Source organism: Festucalex cinctus, chromosome 14 (genome assembly GCF_051991245.1).
Source record: "Festucalex cinctus isolate MCC-2025b chromosome 14, RoL_Fcin_1.0, whole genome shotgun sequence".
Taxonomy (NCBI): Eukaryota; Metazoa; Chordata; class Actinopteri; order Syngnathiformes; family Syngnathidae; genus Festucalex; species Festucalex cinctus.
Window position 1 is genome coordinate 4,091,792 of NC_135424.1, and position 22,496 is coordinate 4,114,287.

Here is a 22,496-nt window from a genome sequence, read left to right on the forward strand (position 1 = left end):
AAAAAGTTAATATTTTGTCTATAATTAATGTGGTAACTTCATTATTTTTCAGGTACAATTAGTACCTTTAAAATGTAATTTTTCTACTTGCTGTCGACTGATGAAGTTACCACCTTAATTATAGACAAAATATTAACTTTTTACTGCTGAAAATGGCTCAATGAGTCAGGTATTCCTTTAAAGTAAACTACCACCTAGGTATTAAAACTATCTAGACAATAAATAAATAAATAAATAAATAAATAAATAAATAAATAATGCACCCAAGCAACGGATAGTAACTCAAAAAAAACTAATGCACAACCAATCACAGCTCAGCTTCAGAAAACAGGTGAGCTGTGATTGGTCGTTGCCCAAGCAACTGTGATGTCATCTTCAGTCGACAGCAAGTGGCAAAATGGCCGCCCCCTGAGAGGGATAAAAACGGCTGGATTTTGCTTCATAACTCTTATTCCACAAATGTAATATTAATCAGAATCTCATGTTTAGACTAGTGAGGTCACATATATTATTGGCAAGAAATGTTAAAGGTTGACTTCCACAGTTACTGCTGTACTTGCTTTTTGTCATTTGACTGTTAAGTTCAAATTTGTGTTCAATCGTTGCCATACTGCGGGAAGTCAATCATAAATCCTGAACGCCTCGTATCTGTAGTCGATTCATCAATCAGCGATTCAGTCAGATCTCTGTTTGAAAGCGGTCAAGCGGAGATGCACAACAGAGTCTGAACATGTCTTGACCTCGGCAAAGTCCATGCTAGGGGGTCAAGTACGAGAGTCAAAGGTGACGTCTGGCCCACAGGGTTGGATTCCAGGTAAGGAGGAAGCACAGTCTCAACTGTCTGCCATTTTCAAAAAGATTGTGCATCGGGGGGAGGTGACCCTTAGCCACCTCCAAAACATCCTTCCACATAATTTGCTTTCCGTTCATTTTCAACTTGTGCTGTCACTATCGAATATTTTTAGATTCGATTCATCTACAGATTATTCAATCGACTAATTCAGTTTTTCATACTGCTTACAACACTTTAAAAAAAAAAAAAAAAAAAAAAAAAAAAAAAAAAAACATACGGCATCCTGTGTGCGACACAAGGTAGAAGTTTGGTAATCCGCATCCTAATCTTGCGCCATGCCCGGCGCGGCTTAAAGAAAGCGATACTCCTGTGACTACTTTAGCGGATGATTGTGTTACCTTTACAATTGGGCTTCTCCTCCTTCCTTGTTTTGTACTCGTGGAATGCCTGATAAAAGAATCCCCGTAGCGGCCTTCCACCTGCAGAGGCGAGGAAAGGGCCGCTGTCCTCAGGTCAGAAGTGAAATGCAGTCCACTGGGAATCAGAATAAAAAAAAAGGTCACAAGTGGAAAGAAAAGTACAAAAAATACAAAATTGGAATGTCTAAAGTAGCAGCCAGAAGCGACTTCAACGCAATCGTTTGAAACATTGAGTTGTACGCTGTTTTTGATGTTTGATGCTCCCTTGAAACAATAGCAGGCATTCATTTGCAAAAGCTGCTACATATTTCCTTTCTTCCTTTAAATTGTGTTTCGGTCTGTCCAGGAGGGGAGACAATTTATCTGTCATGGCCTCCAAAAGAGCGAGCCCCCCCCCCCCCCCCCGGCCCCCCGCCTTTTAGTGTATTATACTGACAGCAGCGTTATTAGCCACAAGGGAAAGCGGCTGCCGCATGAATTTGGCCACTGTTCACCTCCGGGGCTTAGCCAAACCTCTTTTGACAAAAGCGTTGATGGCAGAGAGATTTTCCTTTCAGTTATGAATTTGATAAATATATTAATTATGACCCGGGGATGACAGTCCAATCAGATTGTCAGGCGCCCTGTCACGGGGCCTCCAACCCCCACTTTGGTGATAAGTTCTCAGGTTTCCAGAGCTGTCATCCAGAGGGCTTTGACTTTCTTATCATGGCCGGGATAATTTCCTGTGTGTCATAATTAAATGGTGGCTCTCTGACGGTGAGTGCCTCCCAGTTAAAAGCTGGAATCTCTTGACATCTGTCTTTGTGGAGATACGTTAGGCTTTTATGACGGTTTGCAATGAGAAGGTTATGATTGCGTTATTGGTCGACGGCCGTGGGCATAAATTTTCATAATTTCAGCCATTTTCTACTGCTTATCCTTTTTTGTGTCATGGACGAAATGGAGTTCATCCCAGCTGTCTTTGGACTGGTCAACAGTCAGTCACAGGTTTACTTATTTCACAACTATTAATTGAATCACATATTTTAGTGGATGTATTTTTTTAGCTACTCTACTTCTACATTGTTAACATCCCATGAAGCTAACATCAAATTCACAAATACCCATACTCCAGATAATCGACTGAGCGTATCAGGGCCACGTATAAATATATTTTTTTTTCAGAGAGAGGGATAATATTCCAAGAATTTTTTTTTTACAAATTTACAAGAAAAAAAAAAAAAGTCACAGATTTGTGAGAAAAAACAAAACAAAAACAAATGTAGCCTACTTGTTTGTGACAAGTCACGATTCCCAAGTGTGCAAAATGCTTACGGTGGAAGAACTCGTTAAATTATACTTTTGGGTCGGGTTTTTAAATAATGAGAAGTAATTTCTTTACCAGAGATTAACCATATTATATTAACTCATTCACTGGCAGCCATTTTCACTGAAGCAACCCCCTTCGCTCGTGGCTGTTTTACTGGATTTTGACTGATTTTGCACCGCTCACAGAATATTGTGTTTTATTGCTATAGAAACATGGAACCGAACAAAAGAAAGATTAAAGTCTCTTCTTTCATCAGAAAAAAAAAATATTTCTATCTGTTTCCGTTTTGCAGCAATTAGTATTAGAATACAGCTGAATTTTATTATGATTTACAAATCTGCTTAGAATTGTGGGGAAACATCTTGTTTTCATCATAACCCTGGTTGATCTCTTATACTCTGCTGCCACCTGCTGGCCATTTTTTGTAATTACTACCATTTTTTTCACCACCAGTTCTCTACATTTGAGAGGCTGCATCAAAGCCTTCTGTATTCCCTAGCATTTAAAAAAAAAAAAAAAAAAAAAACAGATAAATGCGTCTTTGGGACACATACATTTTTGGGAGCAAATGGTAAGCATTCACACTTTGAAGATGCACTGCCTGTAATAGGTCTGTTGTGTCATCAATGTCATGCAAGTTTACCACTTTTTAATGTCGTAAATATGCGGGTTTATTTCTCCTAAATTTACAAGTTTCTCTCAAATTTGGCAGTTTACGTTGCAAATATTCTATTATTTTTTTCTCTAAATTTGTCAATTCCTTCTCCGAATATTACTCCCCCTTTAAAAAAATATATGTAATTGTATGTGGCCTTAATACATCGTCGAAAGGAATGACCACAAAAGAAAAGTGCCAATTTTTGTGATATCTGAGCCTAGACATATTTAAACAAGAATGATAACTTAATTTCTACTCATGTCAACACTAATGGAAGAGTTGAGCAAACACTGTGGACCCATTGTGTGTCTGCCCTCCATTTTTCTGGCCCCAAGAATGAAAAATACTCAAGTGACTTTGATGTGCCGGATCTAGTTGAAGCTATTTGAGAGTATTTCTGCTCACCCTCGCCTTGAGGAATGTTTGTTTGTCGAGAATATGTTGCACGGTCAAGATGTTGGCACACAATTGAAGCGAGCCCAAACACTGAGAATTTCGCTGAGCTGGATGAGCGCTGACAACAGCTTCTATCTGCCAATCTCCCTGTGGATATTGTTGCGGTAGTACCGGCAGACAGACCGCCAAGGTTTGCGGGCTGACAGACGCTCTCTGTCGGCGGCTTATCATTTCCAATTAAAACCCCTTTCATCTAAACGTACAGTCAACTCCTTGGCCAGCCCTCCAAAAATGACCTGAACAACCTGTTATTAGTCATTTTCAACAGGTCCCCATCTTTTCAACCTCTGCCCTGTAACAGGAGGGTCTGGACAATCGTTTCAAGTCTTAAAGTTTTGTTTTTTTTAAACCAAGTCCGAATGTCAGTCGTTGACGGTGGTCATCTTCTGTTTCGAGATAAACTTTCAAAATTGCTTTGCCGTCCACCAGAGCACGTGTCTTCCAGCACAAGGGTCTTTTTGTCCGTGACTGCGTTCCGTCCGGGCATGTTCTGAACGGTATTGCTCCGATGCTCTTCACTGATGGTCTCTTATGCATGAGACACACACACACACAAAGGAATGCGTGCAGAGCCAAGCGGGCTCACAACATCTTATTTCCTCTAATAAGGTGGCCCCTGAGGCATCCGGATGGACCGACAGATTAACCTCAGCCTCATCAAGTCAACACGGTGGACTGATGTGAGCAAGTGCAAGCGTGCCTACATTTTCACTGGACAACACGAGCCACTGATTTTGACAGATTACAATATTTTTACCAAAATAGATATGACCATAAAGTGCATTTTTGGATAGATAGATAGATAGATATCCACAGATGGTTGAAACTTTAAAAAAAATAAAAAATAAAAAAAAAATAATAATAAAAAAAAATAAAATAAAAATAAAATAAAAAAAAGACTCAAAACCATCCTAAAAAAAAAAAAAAACTTTTGATTTGTATTTTTGTTTTGGATTATTTATTTATTTATTTTTACTGATTGTTTTGTATTTTTTTTTTATTCAGACTGTGTGCTTCCATTATTATTATTATTTTTTTTTTTATTATTATTATTATTATTAAGAAATTGACAGAGATTGAGAGGCTGATAGAGAAAAGGAAATACTGTGGCCCACATTGGAGGTGAGAACTCCTAATTTGTAGTTTGGGTTTGAAGTATATTTTTCGTGACACCAGTCCTGGAACTTGTTCTTTTTCTGTTACTGGTACATGTGAAGGGCAGAGAAATCGTGTCAAGTGGATTTGACCGTGGGGAATCAGTGGTTAGAAGCATTGTTGCGCCCTCTTCGGGCAGCACCGTGCACTACAAGCAAACCTGCAAAAGGCTGTTTTTCCATCTCGTTTTACAAAGACGCTTTTCAGTGCAATTCAACTCACAATTTCCGCCTTTACATCAACTGAAATGTAGCCACTCAAACTTCCTGCTCAAAGTCTCCAAAACCCAATTTCAGATCGTCTGCCCTTCCATCTGTTTAATCTGATTTTAATCGGGACATAATACTTTTATTTATTCAGGGTGGTGGGAGTGCAGCTGAGCGTTTTTTTTTTTTTTTTTTTCTTTGTAAGGTACAGAGGTTGCACTCTGAAAATGCACAGGGTGTTACTGGACCACCTGTATGAGCGGAAAAGGAACACCTTCAGAAACACGAGGATAATCCTGTGGTTTTGAATGCTATGACAGATTAGGTTAAGAGTGTATTTGATTAACGGGGGGGAAAAAAGAAGTCAATTGGCCATGGAGCGTGAAGTGGCACACAAGGCTCCTTTTATAGCACCGTGCTGCACGTTCTATCTGGGAAACCTCAGGAAGGACAAAGATTTGACAACCATTTCAAGTTTTGATGTTGAAACAGATCACGTGGTCTTGGATTTTATTCTTTCGTTGAAATGCTTCACTTACCACTGAAAATGTTGAAACCTTTCTCTACCCGTTTCATATCTCCACTTAAAGGTCATCGCGACCAGGTGCTTGCCCTCCACTTGACTCCCTTCCAACAAGCTGCGGCTAAAGCAGATTTTGCACTGACCCGGTCTGACTCCGTGTCATCTATGCATGAACAAATCCCACAAAAACAGCTTTTTTAAAAAAAAAAAATTTAATTGATTCCATGCAGTCACCATAATTGCCGACTCGTAATACAGAACTCAATTTTAATTATTCAAAAAGTGCATCCACACAATTATACAAACATTCCACGGTCAAAATGCATTTATCAAATGGAGAAATGTAACAAAATGAAACTTTTCTCAACCGATTTAAATCATACTAACCTCGACAAGGTTAACATTCCACAAAAAAAAAAAAAATCCACATTAGCAGTCAGAATATGTCCTAAATTTTCCAAATTAATGGGGAAATCAGCTTTTCTTCTTTCATAAATGCCTCAACATTTCGAACCCACAACATTGTAATTGAACAACTATTTTAACAGTTTTTCCATTTCCTTTTTTTTTTTTTTTTTTTTTTTTTTTAATTGACGATTATTTTTATAGCTGCGCGATGGATGATCTGGCGGCTAGTCGGGATAATCCTTCGGAAAAAAAAAAAGGAAAAATGACTCGTCAACAGACACGGACGATTTAGCAACCGCCGACGTATCGGTGAGTATGCTGGATTCCATAAATAAAAAACTTGACGTCCTCTGTCTTATCCGCGAGGACGTCAAAGAATTAAAGGCAAGTTTGGAATTCGTTAGCCAACAGTTTTTCCATTTCCACATCATCAAAGGTTGCCTTGCGTGTTTTCGGAAGATACTTGCCTAGTAAGCAGATTAACTGTTAAACAAAACAAACACACTGACTTTTTGTGTTTGTTTGGGCCTCTTGACCTCGACCTTCTGAACTGAAATAAATTAACCGCACAGCGAGCAGAGCTGCATTAACCACTTTTTTGACTTTAACACTTCTCATGTGATCACATGCACTTGGTTACTTGCTTAGCTCATGATTAAACAAAATACGAATACGCTGCTAAAATTAGCAGGGAAGGTACAGCATATTGGGACACATTTCTGTATATTTCATTGACTCAAAATAGCACAGAATTCACAATGGTCACTAATCCCCATTCTATAGCCAGAGGCCGCACAAAGCAGCATAAGCTCCACTGACGTTCCTGCTATCACCTGCCTATTTTATGCCATGCCGTCCCTTTGGCGCTTTCTTTCCATCCGCTAATCCTCTTTAAGGACATTACCTGCTAATATGTCCATTCAGGAGGTATAAAAGGACCGGCTATCTTTTGACCGCCATCGGCTGTACGCTAAACCATCCCATTAAAAGGAGGAAGGCAAGGGGGGGCTTCATGGTTTTGACCCTAAATACCATACAGATGAAGGGCTGAGTGAGAGGAGGTCTTCTAGAGTGCTGAGAGATGGCTGGCCTTAAATAATAAACCTAATGGTTCATGTCACTTATTTAGATGCCACAATACAATAACTATCATGCATACTGTGTACAGTATTTTGACAAGAAATGTTGGAAAAATACATTTCAAACTTGTGTCACAATCAAACAGAAAACAGTCAGATAATAGTTCTGTTTGGCTTTCTTTATGTACTAAAAGTCGTGATATTACATAAGAAAATAGACATAATAGCACAAGAAAAATATGTCATTCTAAAAGGATAAAGCAAGACAATTTTACAAGAAAATAAATTGTTTAATTATAGCACTTACGATTGTATTGTATTGATGTTTTATGTTGTGTTTGTTTTGTTGTTTTTCTGTAAAGCGCTTTGTGACAGCTAAGGCTGTTTGAAAGCATTATAAAAATAAAGATGACTTGACTCATCAGAAATTTACTAGAATGAAGTGTTCATAGAGAGACCATGAAATATAGCACAGAGCGACCTCTGGTGGTTCAATACCAATCCCCGACTGAACATTTCATTCAATCCTGTCCACTAGAGGGCAGCACCTGATCAAAAGTATGCAGCTGCTAACTTGAAGCTCACTCTTATCCATTAGGAGATTGGCACCTCTGAGGTCTAGTACAAGCAGATGTTTGCAAATGTCTTATTTTGATTAATACAAAGATCATCAGTCTACTTTGATGGATGACGACATACATCTGAGAAGATTAACTGCTGAGAGGCTGAAATTCCAAAGACTTTTTAAGTTCAACAAGGTCTTTAAACGATTACTTTACTTGGTTATTAAATTGGCTGTCAATTAATTTGATCATTAATCAATTGTTAGGCCTACATTTTATTAATTGTTGTTGTGTGCAGCCAGGGTCAGCAGTGGGAATGATAATCTCTTCTCAATTGTCTTTTCTGGACAAATAAAGGTGAGGGAAAAAAATAACAAATAAAAATAAATAATAGATATGGTGTTGCTTAATCACTCCCCAAAAAGAAAACATTGAAAATATTAATGTTTCCTTTTAAAAGTCACAAAATCTGTTCCTGGTTTCACAAAAACATAAGACAATTTCATTTTGTACTCTTACCTGCCTGATTGTGAACCGAATCATGTTCAGCTGGAGTCTGGAACGGGGACCTTTAAGTGTCAATGTAAAACCATGACGCTTGGGCTAGAAAGCAGAAAGCAAAAGAGAAATGTCAGGAAAGCCTACTAGAACATCTGAACTTTGTCAGGGGTTAAACAGAGACACAATGGTGACTGGGTTGGTGTGATGACTCCCATTGAACATGATTTTGAATGTGATTGGTTAATTATGAACACGGCCACAACTGCAATTATAGAGTATGAGGGTGTGCGCACTTCTGCAACTAATTATCTCCGGGTTGTTTTTGTTTTGTTTTGTTTTCCAATTGATTTGTACAGGACAGGTTATAGGTCACATTACAGTTATGACGGAAAAAGTTTTGAACTGGGTCTCATTTTTCAAGTTTAAAAACATGGGAAATGAACAGGGGTGTGTAGACTTTTCTATCCACTTCATGTGGTTTCATAGTTAAAACCATCCCACAGAGGGCAGCCATAACAAAACGGACCATGATGACATACATTTCATATTTTTCCAGATAATTTTTGTATGACTTTTGGGGCATTCCAATGTGATATGAGCAGAAAAGACCTGCACTTACATTTGGTCAAAACAAACAAAATAATTGAGTTACATAAATCCACTCTCCACCGGCGTTTGACCTTCACTGGGTGCGCATTTACAACATCCCTCCAGAGAATAACGTGCAGAAAGACAGCAGCATGTTTCCGAGCGGAGTCGTGTGTGTCACCACGCCGGCCAACATTTGAACTTATGATTATGACTCATGGCATGCACAAGCACACAGACCATGTATGTATATATGAGCATGTAAAGTTTCGCCTACAGACGGGTGACGGCCGGTGCAAGGCACAAATAAAAAAAATAAGAGACGACAGGCCAGGCGTGTTTTCATTGAGCCGCGGGCGCGAGTCATCCTTGGCCGCTCGCGCTCTGCTAATGCGTTTTTCTTTTTGGTGCCACACACGAGGGAGGACATTTCGCTGACTAACTTGTTCCTCTTTCCTCGAGGAACTTGAATTTTTAGAAACAGTCATCGTAATACAGATGATGAAGCGTTTTCCAACACTTTACATACGTCTTCATGTACATTTGTATGCGCAAATATACAATTCCGCAAATGAAAACTGATACCACAGCAGTTTAAAAATAAAATAAAATAAATAATAGCTTAGATTTAACCATGTACAGTTGTACACATGACCGGACATTATGGGACACTTTGGGATGAAATGAGACATAATGTGAAGAAATCTTGGACGAGAGGACAAAAAAAATTACAATATGGAACATAGGACCTTCTAGACAACAAAATGATTTAAAGGACATGATGGGATATAATGGAGCATCATGGGACACAAAACTGAATATAAAAGAACACTATTGGACAAACTGGAAGATGAGCTAAAATATAGGGCAGAATGTAACGCAATATTGGACATTGTAGGACAAAATGGCCACAAGGATGGGACAACAAGGAGCGTGAGACATAACTGTGGACATTTAAGTTCACTGTGGGCCAAATGGGACTTTGGAGGACAAAATGAAACATAACAGTGGACATTATGTTCACATTACATGTTAACAGTATGACATTATGTACTTAAAACTAAGACCAAATTAGTACATTCAAACAAACAAATTTCGATTATATGGGAGGGAAACTGATGTTCCATATTCAAGCTAACTATTCAGTCAGATAAAGACATTTTTATTCTGGCAAGAACGTTTAGAACAATGAGAATTTCATCACAACGAGCTTGAAAATATTTCAATTTGGTTTTACCGGGGATTTTATGATCTTCCTTCACCAACATGACTGCATACAGGCATGACATTAATTAAGCAGAACCGTGTCGATTAAACACGGTCAAAAAAGCGAGTCAGTTAAACAGTTTTCACACATTTACGAAACTCAAAAAAAGTCAGAAGAGAAATATTTCTCACCATTGTTCGCCAGTTTGAGGCACAAGGACAGAAAACACTTTTATGGTCGTTCAACTCGACGCTATAAGCAAATGGCAGCCACCTGTTGGACGGCAAGCTCTACGGCATGGATACAGGTGACGACATCTTATGTAAACAATTTGATTGGTCAAATATTTTTGGTTGGGAACAATTCAGCAGGTGGTGTTTCGCCAAAAGATTTCCCCCACATAACAAACGTTATAAATACTCTACAGAAAGTCGTTTTGACACTTCATCCGATTATTTTCAAAATAAATAATGTCCCTTGATTTGAAACAGCTTTCAAATAAAATTTGTCTCGAAATATAGTTTTAACGTAATGACATTTAGACAGGACAGGGTAGAAATTACCACTTACTAGTTGTACTTGTTGGATGAATTTAAGTTAAAAATGACTTTAAATGTTTTCAGTTGAAATGTTTAATATTTTCTAAATATTAACAAAACTCCAACTGGGTCATTTGAATTACAACAACTGTACATGCATGTGAACAGTGATGTCAGCGAATGACCAAAAATCCTGTGACCTGCAATTATTTGCAAACAATCCTGTGTCTACATTAAATAGTAAGAATAATAATAATTTGCTTACATTAATCATTTAACCTTAAAATATGCCTGAAACTATGATCTGAAAGCACTTTAATATCAATCAAATTCAACTTACATTACCCATAAAACGGAATAGTTTACAGATGACCTGATTTCAGAAATAATACTTGCCTCCAATATACCAATTACTACTTTCTTATTAGCCACTTTATTCTATTTTTGCCTCTATTGCTAATCCCAATTTTTAAATACATACCATATATCACAAATTATTTTCTCTATTTACCATTGATTAGACAGCTGTTAGCAGCTGATTAGCTGTTAACTTTCACCAGTGACAAGTGATTTGGATGGACCTTGGTCTGAATCAACTTGAGAAATTTACCACTCTGCTGTGTCAAGGACAAGGAGCCTCCCCTACCATGTCAAAACCGCCACTGGAATCTTCCATCACTTTGCTTTTCGTTTTCAAAAGATTCACATTCTAACATGTCTTATAAGGAGCATTTCTTAAAAATTGTTTCCGAAATAGGACAGGTGGATAAACATTAATGGGTTTGTTTTTCAGCAGTTCTACTTTTGTTTGAGAGAAAGAAAAATTGTGAGTTATAACTCACTGGTGATTTGTGAGATAGTGGATTAACTGCAAGTAGCTGTTGTAATGTTTCACCAAAAGTCTCCTCATAAATTAAGCAGAGCTTCAACACCCTGTCTGTTCCTTCACTGTGTAAAGGGCATGATAGGATTTAAAAAAAAAAGTCTCTATGTGGAATTCATTAAGAATGTTCTATTGCCAATTTGTCATGCGTAATAATGCGTTGCCGTCTACTCTAGACAGCTGAAGTATGTGACAATGCCGTTCTAATGAATAGACTGATTACTTTTATGCTGGCAAGTGGGTAGTGTGAAAATCCCCTTCAATTAAAAAGAATACAGCTTTTAATTTTCGGTCCTGAAACTAATCAGAGCCAAAAATGGAACATTAGGTTCACGTTCATTTGCGACAGTGTTAAATGAGACTAATCGGTCCTTACTGAAGGATTCTGATTAAACAAGAACATGCTATTTGGCTAGCATAATGACCATATCCAGCAGGCCTCGCGTGTGGAGTCTGTAAAAATGGATGACGTACATGTTCAAATGATGTTGTTTAGCTTAGCACGTTGGTTTACATGACTGCCTAGCGTTGACTTTACATGGATAATATGGTGTTGTTTTGACCATTTCTTTCCATAATAACAGCGAGCGAAGAAGCACAAAACTCTAATTTGTTAGACTGGAAACGTCCATTAGCTGCTTTAGCGGAGGAACACGCCACAGTGCAATTGCATATTGATGCCACAAGATGGCAGCAAATCCACACAGCACGAACAAAATGCATCTCGATTACACAATCATGAAGCAATCATCAACCCCCCACATTAATAAATTCTTTCGACATTTAATGTTATGAGGACGTCTTCAACATTTTTTGATCCACTGCACACTCTCATCCTCTTTTTCTATTAAGTTTATTACTTATACTTAAATTTATTGATCACTTTAGGATAGCTCCCTCTGGGAAATTTACATTTCCAGCAGCAATGAGAACAGATGCATGCAAACAGGAAGGAAAAAATAAATAAATAAATAAATAAATAAATAAATAAATAAATAATAATAATAATAATAATAATAATAATAATAATAATAATAATATTAAAAAAATCTAAATTTAATCAATCAATAAATAAGGTTATTGCACCAGAGATTGAATTAAATAAATAAATAAATCTGCATAATTTAAAATGGGAACAAATGACCTGAACAAATATGAATGTAATGAATGTCATGCGCAAACATTTATTAAATGCTTTACTTTAAAGCATGATGTAGGCTATTTATGTAGATTGCTCAAACACAACCTGTGCTACCTTTAACATAACCATCCTCTGACAAGCTAAAGGATGATTTGCGGTCAAAATTAATATTGTGATTAATCTGTGTTAGTACATGATTAATGTGATTTTTTTTTTGTGTGTGATAAATAAATGAGTTAACTATTTAACTTTGACAATATCTACAAGGTTCACTCCATCTATTGTTCTCTATTGATGCCTTTCATACATCTCTCAAAAAAAGAAATTGCAATTTCTACTTTGGATGTTGTTTTGCAGCTTTCTTCTAGGGATCATGTGGTGTGAGCATCTCACGCTGGGTGCAACGTGATTCCTTATGATACAAAGTGTACAGTATGCAGAGATCACAACAAAGTTGGTCGCCATGGCCACACGTGCTGCGGTGTTGCTGGCAAACACCCGCACAAGCCATCACAATGGTTTTACGTCGCACAACCGTGAAAACATAGCCAGCCATCAACTAAACGAGCGCTGTACTGTTAGACATGCCAAAGGCAGCCACCAAGGGAGTAGAAGAAAGAAGTCTATGATGGATTCAAAGCGACACATGAGACAACACTAATCGGGTCTGTCGCACCGAGATGAAATTGCGTTTTGAGAGCTCAAGTGTTGAGGCATTTTAACCCTTGATGCATGCTGAGGAACCATATTTGGTAACGCTCATGCGCAGTTGTGGGGAAACCTTTTGCCCAAGTTCCTATGAGGGCCAGACTAAACTTATGAAGGAATATGATGCAACTAGAATTTTTTTGGTGCTTTTCATAATATTTGTCTGGAGTTTTGTTTGTAAAAGGATCAGACGAGACCAATACCACCTAATATGGCACGCCTTTGTTTTTACAGGCAGAAAAAGGCAAAATGATGGGGTGACATTATATATATATATATATATATATATGTATGTATATGAGAAAATACATTTGAAATTAATGAATTATAATATAAAAAAAAAAATTAAACTGCTCAGCAAGGCTTTTTTTTTTATTTTGTCTAATACAACCAATAAAAGTTTGCATTTTATATTTCCAAGGGTCAACTTTAAATGCCCAATAAAGTCAAAAATAAATATCATGGCACTGATATAGGCTCTATATTCAGTACTTAAAAGTTAGTTTTATTGTATTTTTGGATTGTTTTGCATCATTTTTTTTTTTTTTTTTTTAAATACGTGGGAAAGTTGCATAAAATACAACAACGGTCATTTCACACCTTCATTGGAGTTCTGCAATAAGAAAAACTGTTATAAATGTTAGGGGTATAAAAAGAAGTCCGAAAAGTCCAACTTGATCGATCATTATTGCGTTGGTGATTGGGTGACGTCATCCCGCAGCCACGCAATCGTGCGTCTGCTGCTATTTTTTTCCCATGCCAAATGGGTCTATTTTTAAACACATTGGATGCTACAGTCTGTGATGCACTGGCGGAAAAGACGAGTGCGATGACACACTCGCTCACTCGAAAGACATAAAGAGAAGCTTGGACTACTTTTTTTTTTTTTTTTTTTTTTCTTTTCCTCCCCCCGGAGGATGCTTTTTGCATCGATGCGTATTTGCGCATGAGCCAGCAAGATCCAGTCAAAGCTTGGGAAGCAACAGCCAGCTCGTTCCTGCGAGCTGATGACGCATGATGTGAGTTTTGGATGACTTGCATGCGGTTTGCGATGAAGGAAAGCGCGTGAGGAGGCAGCACCATGCACGCAGCGGACGCGGCGTGCGCCGCGTTGCTGCTGGCTCTCATCGCGGTGTCGCTGCTGTCCAACCTTCTGGTGCTGATCTGCTTCGTGCACAACCCGGAGATCCGCAAGCAAGCCCCCGCGCTCTTCATCCTCAACCTGACCTTCTGCAACCTGTTGCAGAGCGTCTCCAACATGCCCCTCACCCTGGCGGGGCTCCTCGCAGCCGGCCAACAGCAGCATGGCGGCTCGGGAGGGGGTCTCTGCCAGACGGCGGGCTTCCTGGACACCTTCCTCACCACCAACTCCATGCTGACCATGGCGGCGCTCAGCATCGACCGCTGGGTGGCGGTGGTCTTCCCGCTCAGCTACCACTCCAGAGTGCGGCGCCGGGACGCGGCGGCGGCGTTGGGCTACACGTGGGCGCACTCGCTGTGCTTCTCCGCCGCCGCCTCATGCCGCTCCTGGGTGGGCTACCATCACCTGTACGCGTCGTGCACCCTGCGCGGCTCCAGGGACAAGGGCGGGGGCGGCCCCCACTTCGTGGCGTTCACATTGGCTCTGCACGGGCTCAGCTTCCTGCTCGCCCTGGTGGCCATGTGCGTCACCTACTTGAAAGTGCTCCAAGTGGCCAGGTTCCACTGCAAGCGCATCGACGTCATCACCATGCAGACGCTGCTGCTGCTCGTCGACATTCATCCCAGGTAGGAGGGACAATTCTTCTTCTTCTTCTTCTTCTTCTTCTTCTTCTTCTTCTTCTTCTTCTTCTCATTCATTCTTCTTCTTCTTTTTCTTCTTCTTCTTCGATTTCATCTTCGTCTTCTTCTTCCTTTTCTTCTTCTATGACTACTACTTCTTCTACTTCTTCTTCTTCTATTTCTTTCTTCTTTGTCTTCATCTTCGATTTCTTCTTCGTCTTCTTCTACTTCTTCGATTTCATCTTCTCCGTCTTCTTCCTTTTCTTCTTCTATGACTACTACTTCTTCTTCTTCTTCTTCTTCTTCTTCTTCTTCTTCTTCTTCTTCTTCTTCTTCTTTCTTTCTTCTTTGTCTTCTTTTTCTTCTTCTTCGTCTTCTTCTTCTTCTTCTTCTTCTTCGATTTCATCTTCGTCTTCTTCTTCCTTTTCTTCTTCTATTACTACTACTACGTCTTCTACTTCTTCTTCTTCTTCTTCTTCTTCTCATTCATTCTTCTTCATCTTTTTCTTCTTCTTCTTTTTCTTTCTTCTTCTATTTCTTTCTTCTTCGTCTTCTTTTTCTTCTTCTTCGATTTCTTCTCCGTCTTCTTCCTTTTCTTCTTCTATGACTACTACTTCTTCTTCTTCTACTTCTTCTATTTCTTTCTTCTTTGTCTTCATCTTCGATTTCTTCTTCGTCTTCTTCTACTTCTTCTTCTCATTCATTCTTCTTCTTTTTCTTCTATTTCTTTCTTCTTTGTCTTCTTTTTCTTCTTCGATTTCTTCTTCGTCTTCTTCTTCCTTTTCTTCTTCTATGACTACTTCTTCTTCTATTTCTTCTTCCTTTTCTTCTTCTATTACTACTACTTATACGTCTTCTTCTTCTTCATCATCATCATCATCTTCTTCTTCTTCTTCCTTCTCTTATCATTTAAAACCACTGATTTTAAAACCCTTTATTGAAACCCTACTTTGAACCCGACACGGACTCCTTGAACCTTACCTTAAATTTACACCCCTACTTTTACACCCAAACCCTGAAGCCCTTAATCTTTGACACCCTACTCAAATTCTGAAACCTTACTTTGACACCTAACACTACCTTTAAAACGCTAACCTACCTAGCTAATTTAACACATATTTTTTTTAAGTTATTAATTAATTAATTAATTTTCTTGTGCTAATTCATTCGGACAGCTATTTTTTTATACTTAATTATATAATTATTGTTATAAATTGTGACCCAAATAAATTTAAATCCCTAACCCTACTTTTAAAGTCTTAATCCACGTAGAAATGCACTTTTTTTTTTTTTTTTTTTGCTGTCAAGCACCTTGTTTTTAAGGCACTATACAAATAAATTTTATTATTATTATTATTATTATTATTATTATTATTATTATTATTATTATTACAGAAACCCTATTTTGAAACCCTAAACACAAAATGCATATTTGTAATTGTGGCTTATTACACTAATATAAAATAATTTACAATTTTTGATGTGGTAAAAAAGTCTTAGACCCACTGTATACATTGGTCAGAGTTTTGAAAAGTAAACACAAACTAAAGAAAGTACTTCAAAAGAAATGTATATTCATGTACAGATAGCCATGACAGATAGAATGACATTTCCCAGCATGCTTTTGCTTCATCTCATGATTTCCTCCGCAGTGTTCGCCAGAAGTGCCTGGACGAGCAGAAGCAACGGAGGCAGCGGTCCACCAACAAGATCAGCACCTTCATCGGCACGTTTGTGCTGTGCTTCACCCCGTACGTCGTCACCAGGTGAGCGCCGAGTTTGCCAAAAAGTGCTGTTCATTAAACGAAGAGAAGGGCGGATTGCACAAGGGACATTTCATGACATTTGATTCGAGACTCAAAAGACTTGGCATTTTAATATTGATTTGCTCTTCTCCTTCTAAGTTGGTTGGAGTTTATTGATGGTAATAACAAGTGAGCAATAAAGCAATTTCAAAGCAGAAGGACAATGTGACTTCTCCCATTCAAACAGCAGAAAAAAAATAATCAAACTTATTGACATGAAACACCATCAACCGGAAGAATGATCATAAAATATCTCTCTAATAAAAGACAATTGGACATGCATCTTGATACATGTGGTGTGATTAATTTGAATGTTTCATGCCAACATAATGCTCCAAATAACCCCAAAATTAATCACAAACATCGCTTGACTAGATGGACTTTATTCACTTGTGAAAATGTACATTTTTTTTTTCTAAATATTTGGATTAAGCTGAATGTTCTGAACTCCTGCTTCCATGCCAATATTTGTATCGACCAGAAAAACATTATAAGCGTGTGGATTTCGCCGCTGACAAGTTGTTCTCCCAACAAAAGACCAAATGCTTCAAGCTGTTTATTTGTCTCTCCAATTTTAAATTTACTGTAAACTGAAACTTAAAACTCTAAACCTTGCATAAACAAAATAAAATAAAAAATTCAACCAAGCATTGTTATTTCATAAAAAATATGATAGATAAATGCTAGCATATTGTGTGAAATGCCATATATGGGCTAATGGAAATTAGTGCTGTCAAAATTAATCGATTAATCGACAAGTAATTGATTATCGACTGATTTAATAATCGAGTAATCGCTTGTAGCCATTTGTAATGAAAAATGATCCAAATCCTCTGATTTCAGCATATCAGCAGTAATTGTTGACTTATTTCTGTAGTCCTTCATGACAGAAGACGGATTATCTTCTGTAGTTCACATAAAATAAGACATTTGCAAACATCTTGAATAATCGATAGATTAACCGATTCTTAAAATATTTCTCTGCCTCTTCTTCCTGCTCCAAATTAGTCTGCATTGACATCCAGAAGACTCCTGTGTAACCGCATGCTACTTCATTCTAAATTCTGACTTGATATTGTTAAAAATAAATAAATAAATAAATTAAAAAAAAAAAAAAAAGGTTAAAATGTTCACAGTAGCCCATAGGCAGTATCTTATCTTGAAATGGCTTGGTCAGAACCATCAAAAAGCCCAAAACGGGTCACAATACCGCCTACGGGTTTTTAAAATCCACAATGTGGCGGGAACCCAAAAGATGAACGGATTAGAATTCTCAACGACCGATTAAACGCCGATAACGCCAATCGCTACTAACAGCCATGAGAACGGCGCTCACTTGGAGTCGAATTGAATTTGCGGAGCTCTCCTCCTTATTGTGCTGATACTTGATCCCCATCATGGTGGCAATAAGATTTCACTCTCGCCGCCCATCGATCCTCTCAAGCACGCTTAATCCTCGGCGGCGAAATGAAAGTCGGGCGGGCGGGTGGAAGCAAATGAGTCAGCTCCGCTATCGGTAGCTCTCATTAGTATTTGGCCGCGTGCATTAGCGCCGGCGACCTGTCACAAGCTGTTAGATTGGGCGGGATGGAAATAGCCGGCTGGCAGAATGGAGGAGATGCGCGTAATTAAGAGGACAGATTAGGCACCAAACAAAGCGTTTGCTTGTTCTTCACACATGAACACAATCGAGCGCAATAGGACGGCTTGATATTTGCAGACATTGTTATGAAGTTTCAACGCAAGCTCTTCCACTCAAATTAAACTCATCCAATAGATGGAAATATAATATAACGTAAGTTACTGTCCTTAAGTCAAATTTTCCGTTATCTATAGTTTACTTGACTATTTCCCCCCCCCCAGTGACTTTTATTTTTGACTATATTTGTACTTTGTACACCTTATTTTGTCTGGCATAATACTATTTTCTTTATCCTCAGCATAGATCAACTAGACTGTGGCTGTTTGATTCAACCTCTTTGGCACAAATAGTTCTAAATAAATAATTAAATAGTATTTATTTTAGTATTGTTGTACGTTTGTACAGAAGAAGGAAGTTCAAATATTTGATTATACAAGAGTCAGTGACATTTTTTTTAAATCTTGCACTCAACAAATACTCCATATGTTGACGCCTTCTTAAAATAATCGCCTAATAAGTCTTTTTTTTTCTTCTGATTTTTCAAGGAAACACAAAAAAAAATTGAAGCATATGCATGATGAGGAGACGATTTTGGCAAAAAAATGTTTGCAAAAATTTGACAAATACAATAATTTTAAGAAGTTGACGATATTTAAAAAAGGATATTAAAATAACAAAAATGCAACAAAACAGAGCATTTTAAAATAGAGGACTAGCAAATCTGCCCTAAAACCTAATTACAACTAATTGAATAAAAAAAAAAGAAAAGAAATTAAAATAAAAACAGAAACAATTTTAACCCAACCATACCTCATGGTGCCACTGTAAAAAGTAATTGAGAATAATAATAATAATAATAATAATAATAATAATAATAATAATAATAATAATAATAATAATAATGATAATTTCTGTTTTAAAATACATTTATATTACTTTTTTTTTTTAAATTATTGTTTTAAAATATGTTTTAATAAATTTAAATGTGTTGACAGCACGTGAGAGGGGTCAAACTATAAAAGTATTTTTTTTTTCTATATACTGTCTATATCATAGATTTTTACCAAGTGACTGTACATAAGAAAATGAGTTGCATCAAGTAATGTGTAGCCCCAACTGCCTGCTATTTTCAGTTGACTTTTCTCTTGCTCTATTGGATGTAGATTGGTGGAGCTGTTCTCCCCGGAGCACATCAGCGCTCACTGGGGCGTGCTTTCCAAATGTTTGGTGTACAGCAAAGCGGCCAGCGACCCCTTCGTCTACTCACTGCTCCGCCACCAGTACAGGAAAACCTGCGGCCTCCTGGCTCGCAAGATCCTTGGCAGGAGCCGGAGGGATTCCATCTCGCCCGCGTTGAAGGCCAACGCCAGGAGGGATCAAGACGACCAGCTCGCCGCCAACGCTGTGCGTGATCACAGCCAAGCGCCCGGCAGATAGCCATCACTTGGCCAGTGAAGCAGAGACCGTGATTGGATTTTCTCCTTGCAGAAAAGTCTCGGTGTTCGGTTTTGACAAAGGTGTGTTGGTATTTCAACCCATGCGACGTACAGCAATTCAAAATGTGGGCTGAAACCCGCATTCCTGAGATGAAGTCTCATGCTCTACGGACTCAGCTTACTGGTTTCTTCTTTTCAGTCTTGTTTTTCTGGAGATGGTGTCAAAATACACCTTTCATTGGCAACAAGACATCTAAGGAACTACCACCGAATGTGGGGGTTGAACCCACAACCTTGAGATTAAGCACCTCATGCTCTACTGACTGAACAAAGCAGGCTTCGACTTCAGTAGTACTGTGTTTTTAAATCAGATATGGTGTCTAGAACACACCAACCGAACATCCCTCGAAACAAACTACCACCCAATGTGGGACTCGAACCCACAACCTTGAGATTAAGGCTCTCATGCTCTAGCAACTGAGCTAAAGAGTAAGGATGCAACAGTAATGGCATTATCGTGATATTAAAACTGCAACATTCACAATATTGCCTCTAAATTGAGACAAACGATACGACCGCCCAATGTGTGGCTCGAACCCACGACCCTGAGATTAAGAGTCTCATGCTCTACCAACTGAGCTAATCGGGCTTCTGCGCCATCAGCATAAGTCAAAATTTCAGACAAAACATCTACAAAAATATGACGAAAGGCTCCAACCCACAACCCTTGTGCTTCAGCAGTGTAAGTAAAAATTTCAGACAAAACAAATGCAGTGCTCAAACACAACCCTGAGATCACATGCTCCACTGATTGAGGTTTGAAACATGGTAAGATCAAGCGTCCTCTCGCGAGACACTCACTTATCACGATGGTTGGTGCGTGCCAAACTACCACCCAATGTGGGACTCGAACCCACAACCCTGAGATTAAGAGTCTCATGCTCTACCGACTGAGCTAACCGGGCTTCTCGTGTATCTGTACTGTGTTCTTAAATCTGGTATGGTGTCTAGAATAGGCCTGACTTCAGACAAAACATCCAACCACCCAATGTGGGGGCTCGAACCCACAACCTTGAGATTAAGGCTCTCATGCTCTAGCAACTGAGCTAAAGAGTAAGGATTGCAACAGTAATGGCAATATCGTGATATTAAAACTGCAACATTCACAATATTGCCTCTAAATTGAGACAAACGATACGACCGCCCAATGTGGGTCTCGAACCCACGACCCTGAGATTAAGAGTCTCATGCTCTACCGACTGAGCTAACCGGGCTTCTCTCTTGTCATTACTGTGTTCTTAAATCTGGTATGGTGTCTAGAATAGGCTCGATTTCAGACAAAACATCCAAGAAAATAAACTACCACCCAATGTGGGGCTCAAACCCACAACCTTGAGATTAACTCATTTGCTCCCAAAGACGTATTTATAAGTTTTTTGTTTATTGTTTTTTTTTTTGTGCTAGAGCATATAGAAGGCTTTGATGCAGTCTCTGAACTGAAAAGAATGCTTGAATCAAAGGTAGTTATTACAAAAACGGCCAGCAGGTGGCAGCAGAGTATAAGAGATCAACCGGGGCCATGTTGCAAAAAACTCTTTTCCCCACTGTATTAAACAGATTCGTGAATAATGGTTAAACTTAGCTACATTACAATGCTAATTGCTGCAAAACGGAAACATAAAAATATACTTTTTTTTTTTTCCTAATGAAAGAAGAGATGCTAGATGCTTCTTTTGGTAGGTTCCATGTTTTTATAACAAATAGAACACAATATTCTGTGGGCCTTGCAAAATCAGTCAAAATGCAGTAAAACAGCTGGGAGTGAATGAGTTAAGAGTTTCATAATTGAGCTAACCGGGTTTCTACTTGTGTTTGTAAATTGGGTATGGCATCTAAACTACGCCTAATTTCAGACAAAAAAAAATTGCACAAAATAAACAATGTGGGGCTCGAACCCAAGAACCTGAGCTTAAGACTCTCACATTCTATCAACTGAGCTAATCAGGCTTTGACTACAGCAATACTGTGTTTTTAAATCTGTTATGGTGTCTAGACTCCGCCTACAAACCCACAACCCCAAAATTAAGAGTCATGCTCTACTGACTGAGCTAAGTGGCTTTCTTCAGCCTTTCAGACATGAATTTGCATTTATTTAATCAAAAACCTTCGATTACCTTCGGGATTGTCATGCAGGTGTGAGCATGTGTGTCATTTTTTTTTTGTGGTTACATCAGGCAAAACAGGGTCAGGTGTGTACCTCGTCTCTACCTCGTGACTCATGAGGGATTTGTGACGAAACGGGATGTTGACTATAAAGCATTTAAGTGGCATCCATTTATTTATTTTTATCAAACTGTCGATGATGTTTGCAAACTGTGAGTTTTTGTGTTAATAAAGTATGTGTGATGCAAAAATAAATGTGTTCATTGTAAGGCTGTTACGATAACTGCAGTATCGTGATATTGAAATTGCCAAAATTTAGAGCAATCATATCCACTAGCTTAATGCTAACATATAATGCAAATGCTTTAGAGGTGCTAACGGAAATAACATAGATGTTATGTTAGTTATCTTCCACATACAAACAGAGCATACCGCAATACTCACAGGGGACCTTACTACTGCTTCTATATGCTAGCTTTCGTATTTCCGCGATGGTTGGATACGGAAAATTTCCATATACTTTTGTCTGTGTCATAAATGTTCACTATAT

The 22,496-nt window shown here is 38.4% G+C and overlaps 2 protein-coding genes and 3 non-coding genes across 11 annotated transcripts in view; 1 reads left to right on the forward strand and 4 right to left on the reverse strand.

Annotated features, from left to right (window-relative positions):
• The window catches only part of ikzf5 (IKAROS family zinc finger 5), a 133,794-nt gene extending 123,629 nt beyond the window's left edge, over window positions 1-10,165 (reverse strand). For all 7 annotated transcript variants that reach the window (XR_013278599.1, XR_013278600.1, XR_013278601.1 and 4 more), the window contains exons 1-3: window positions 10,060-10,165; window positions 8,092-8,175; window positions 1,192-1,327 (exon numbers count right to left, since the gene is read on the reverse strand). The gene's annotated coding sequence lies outside the window, so the exon portion shown is untranslated. The remainder of the gene's footprint in view (window positions 1-1,191; window positions 1,328-8,091; window positions 8,176-10,059) is intronic.
• Window positions 10,166-14,040: 3,875 nt separating this feature from the next.
• LOC144001344 (G-protein coupled receptor 26-like) lies at window positions 14,041-20,188 on the forward strand. Its single transcript, XM_077495571.1, has 3 exons — window positions 14,041-14,906; window positions 16,553-16,666; window positions 19,511-20,188. The coding sequence occupies exons 1-3, from the start codon at window positions 14,221-14,223 to the stop codon at window positions 19,782-19,784; spliced, it is 1,074 nt and encodes a 357-aa protein (XP_077351697.1). The 5' UTR covers window positions 14,041-14,220; the 3' UTR covers window positions 19,785-20,188.
• Window positions 20,189-20,359: 171 nt separating this feature from the next.
• Window positions 20,360-20,432, reverse strand: trnak-cuu (transfer RNA lysine (anticodon CUU)). Its single transcript has one exon. It is a non-coding gene; the product is annotated as a tRNA-Lys (tRNA).
• Window positions 20,433-20,675: 243 nt separating this feature from the next.
• Window positions 20,676-20,748, reverse strand: trnak-cuu (transfer RNA lysine (anticodon CUU)). Its single transcript has one exon. It is a non-coding gene; the product is annotated as a tRNA-Lys (tRNA).
• A 236-nt stretch (window positions 20,749-20,984) lies between these two features.
• trnak-cuu (transfer RNA lysine (anticodon CUU)) lies at window positions 20,985-21,057 on the reverse strand. The gene has a single exon. It is a non-coding gene; the product is annotated as a tRNA-Lys (tRNA).
• Between the last annotated feature and the right edge of the window lie 1,439 nt (window positions 21,058-22,496).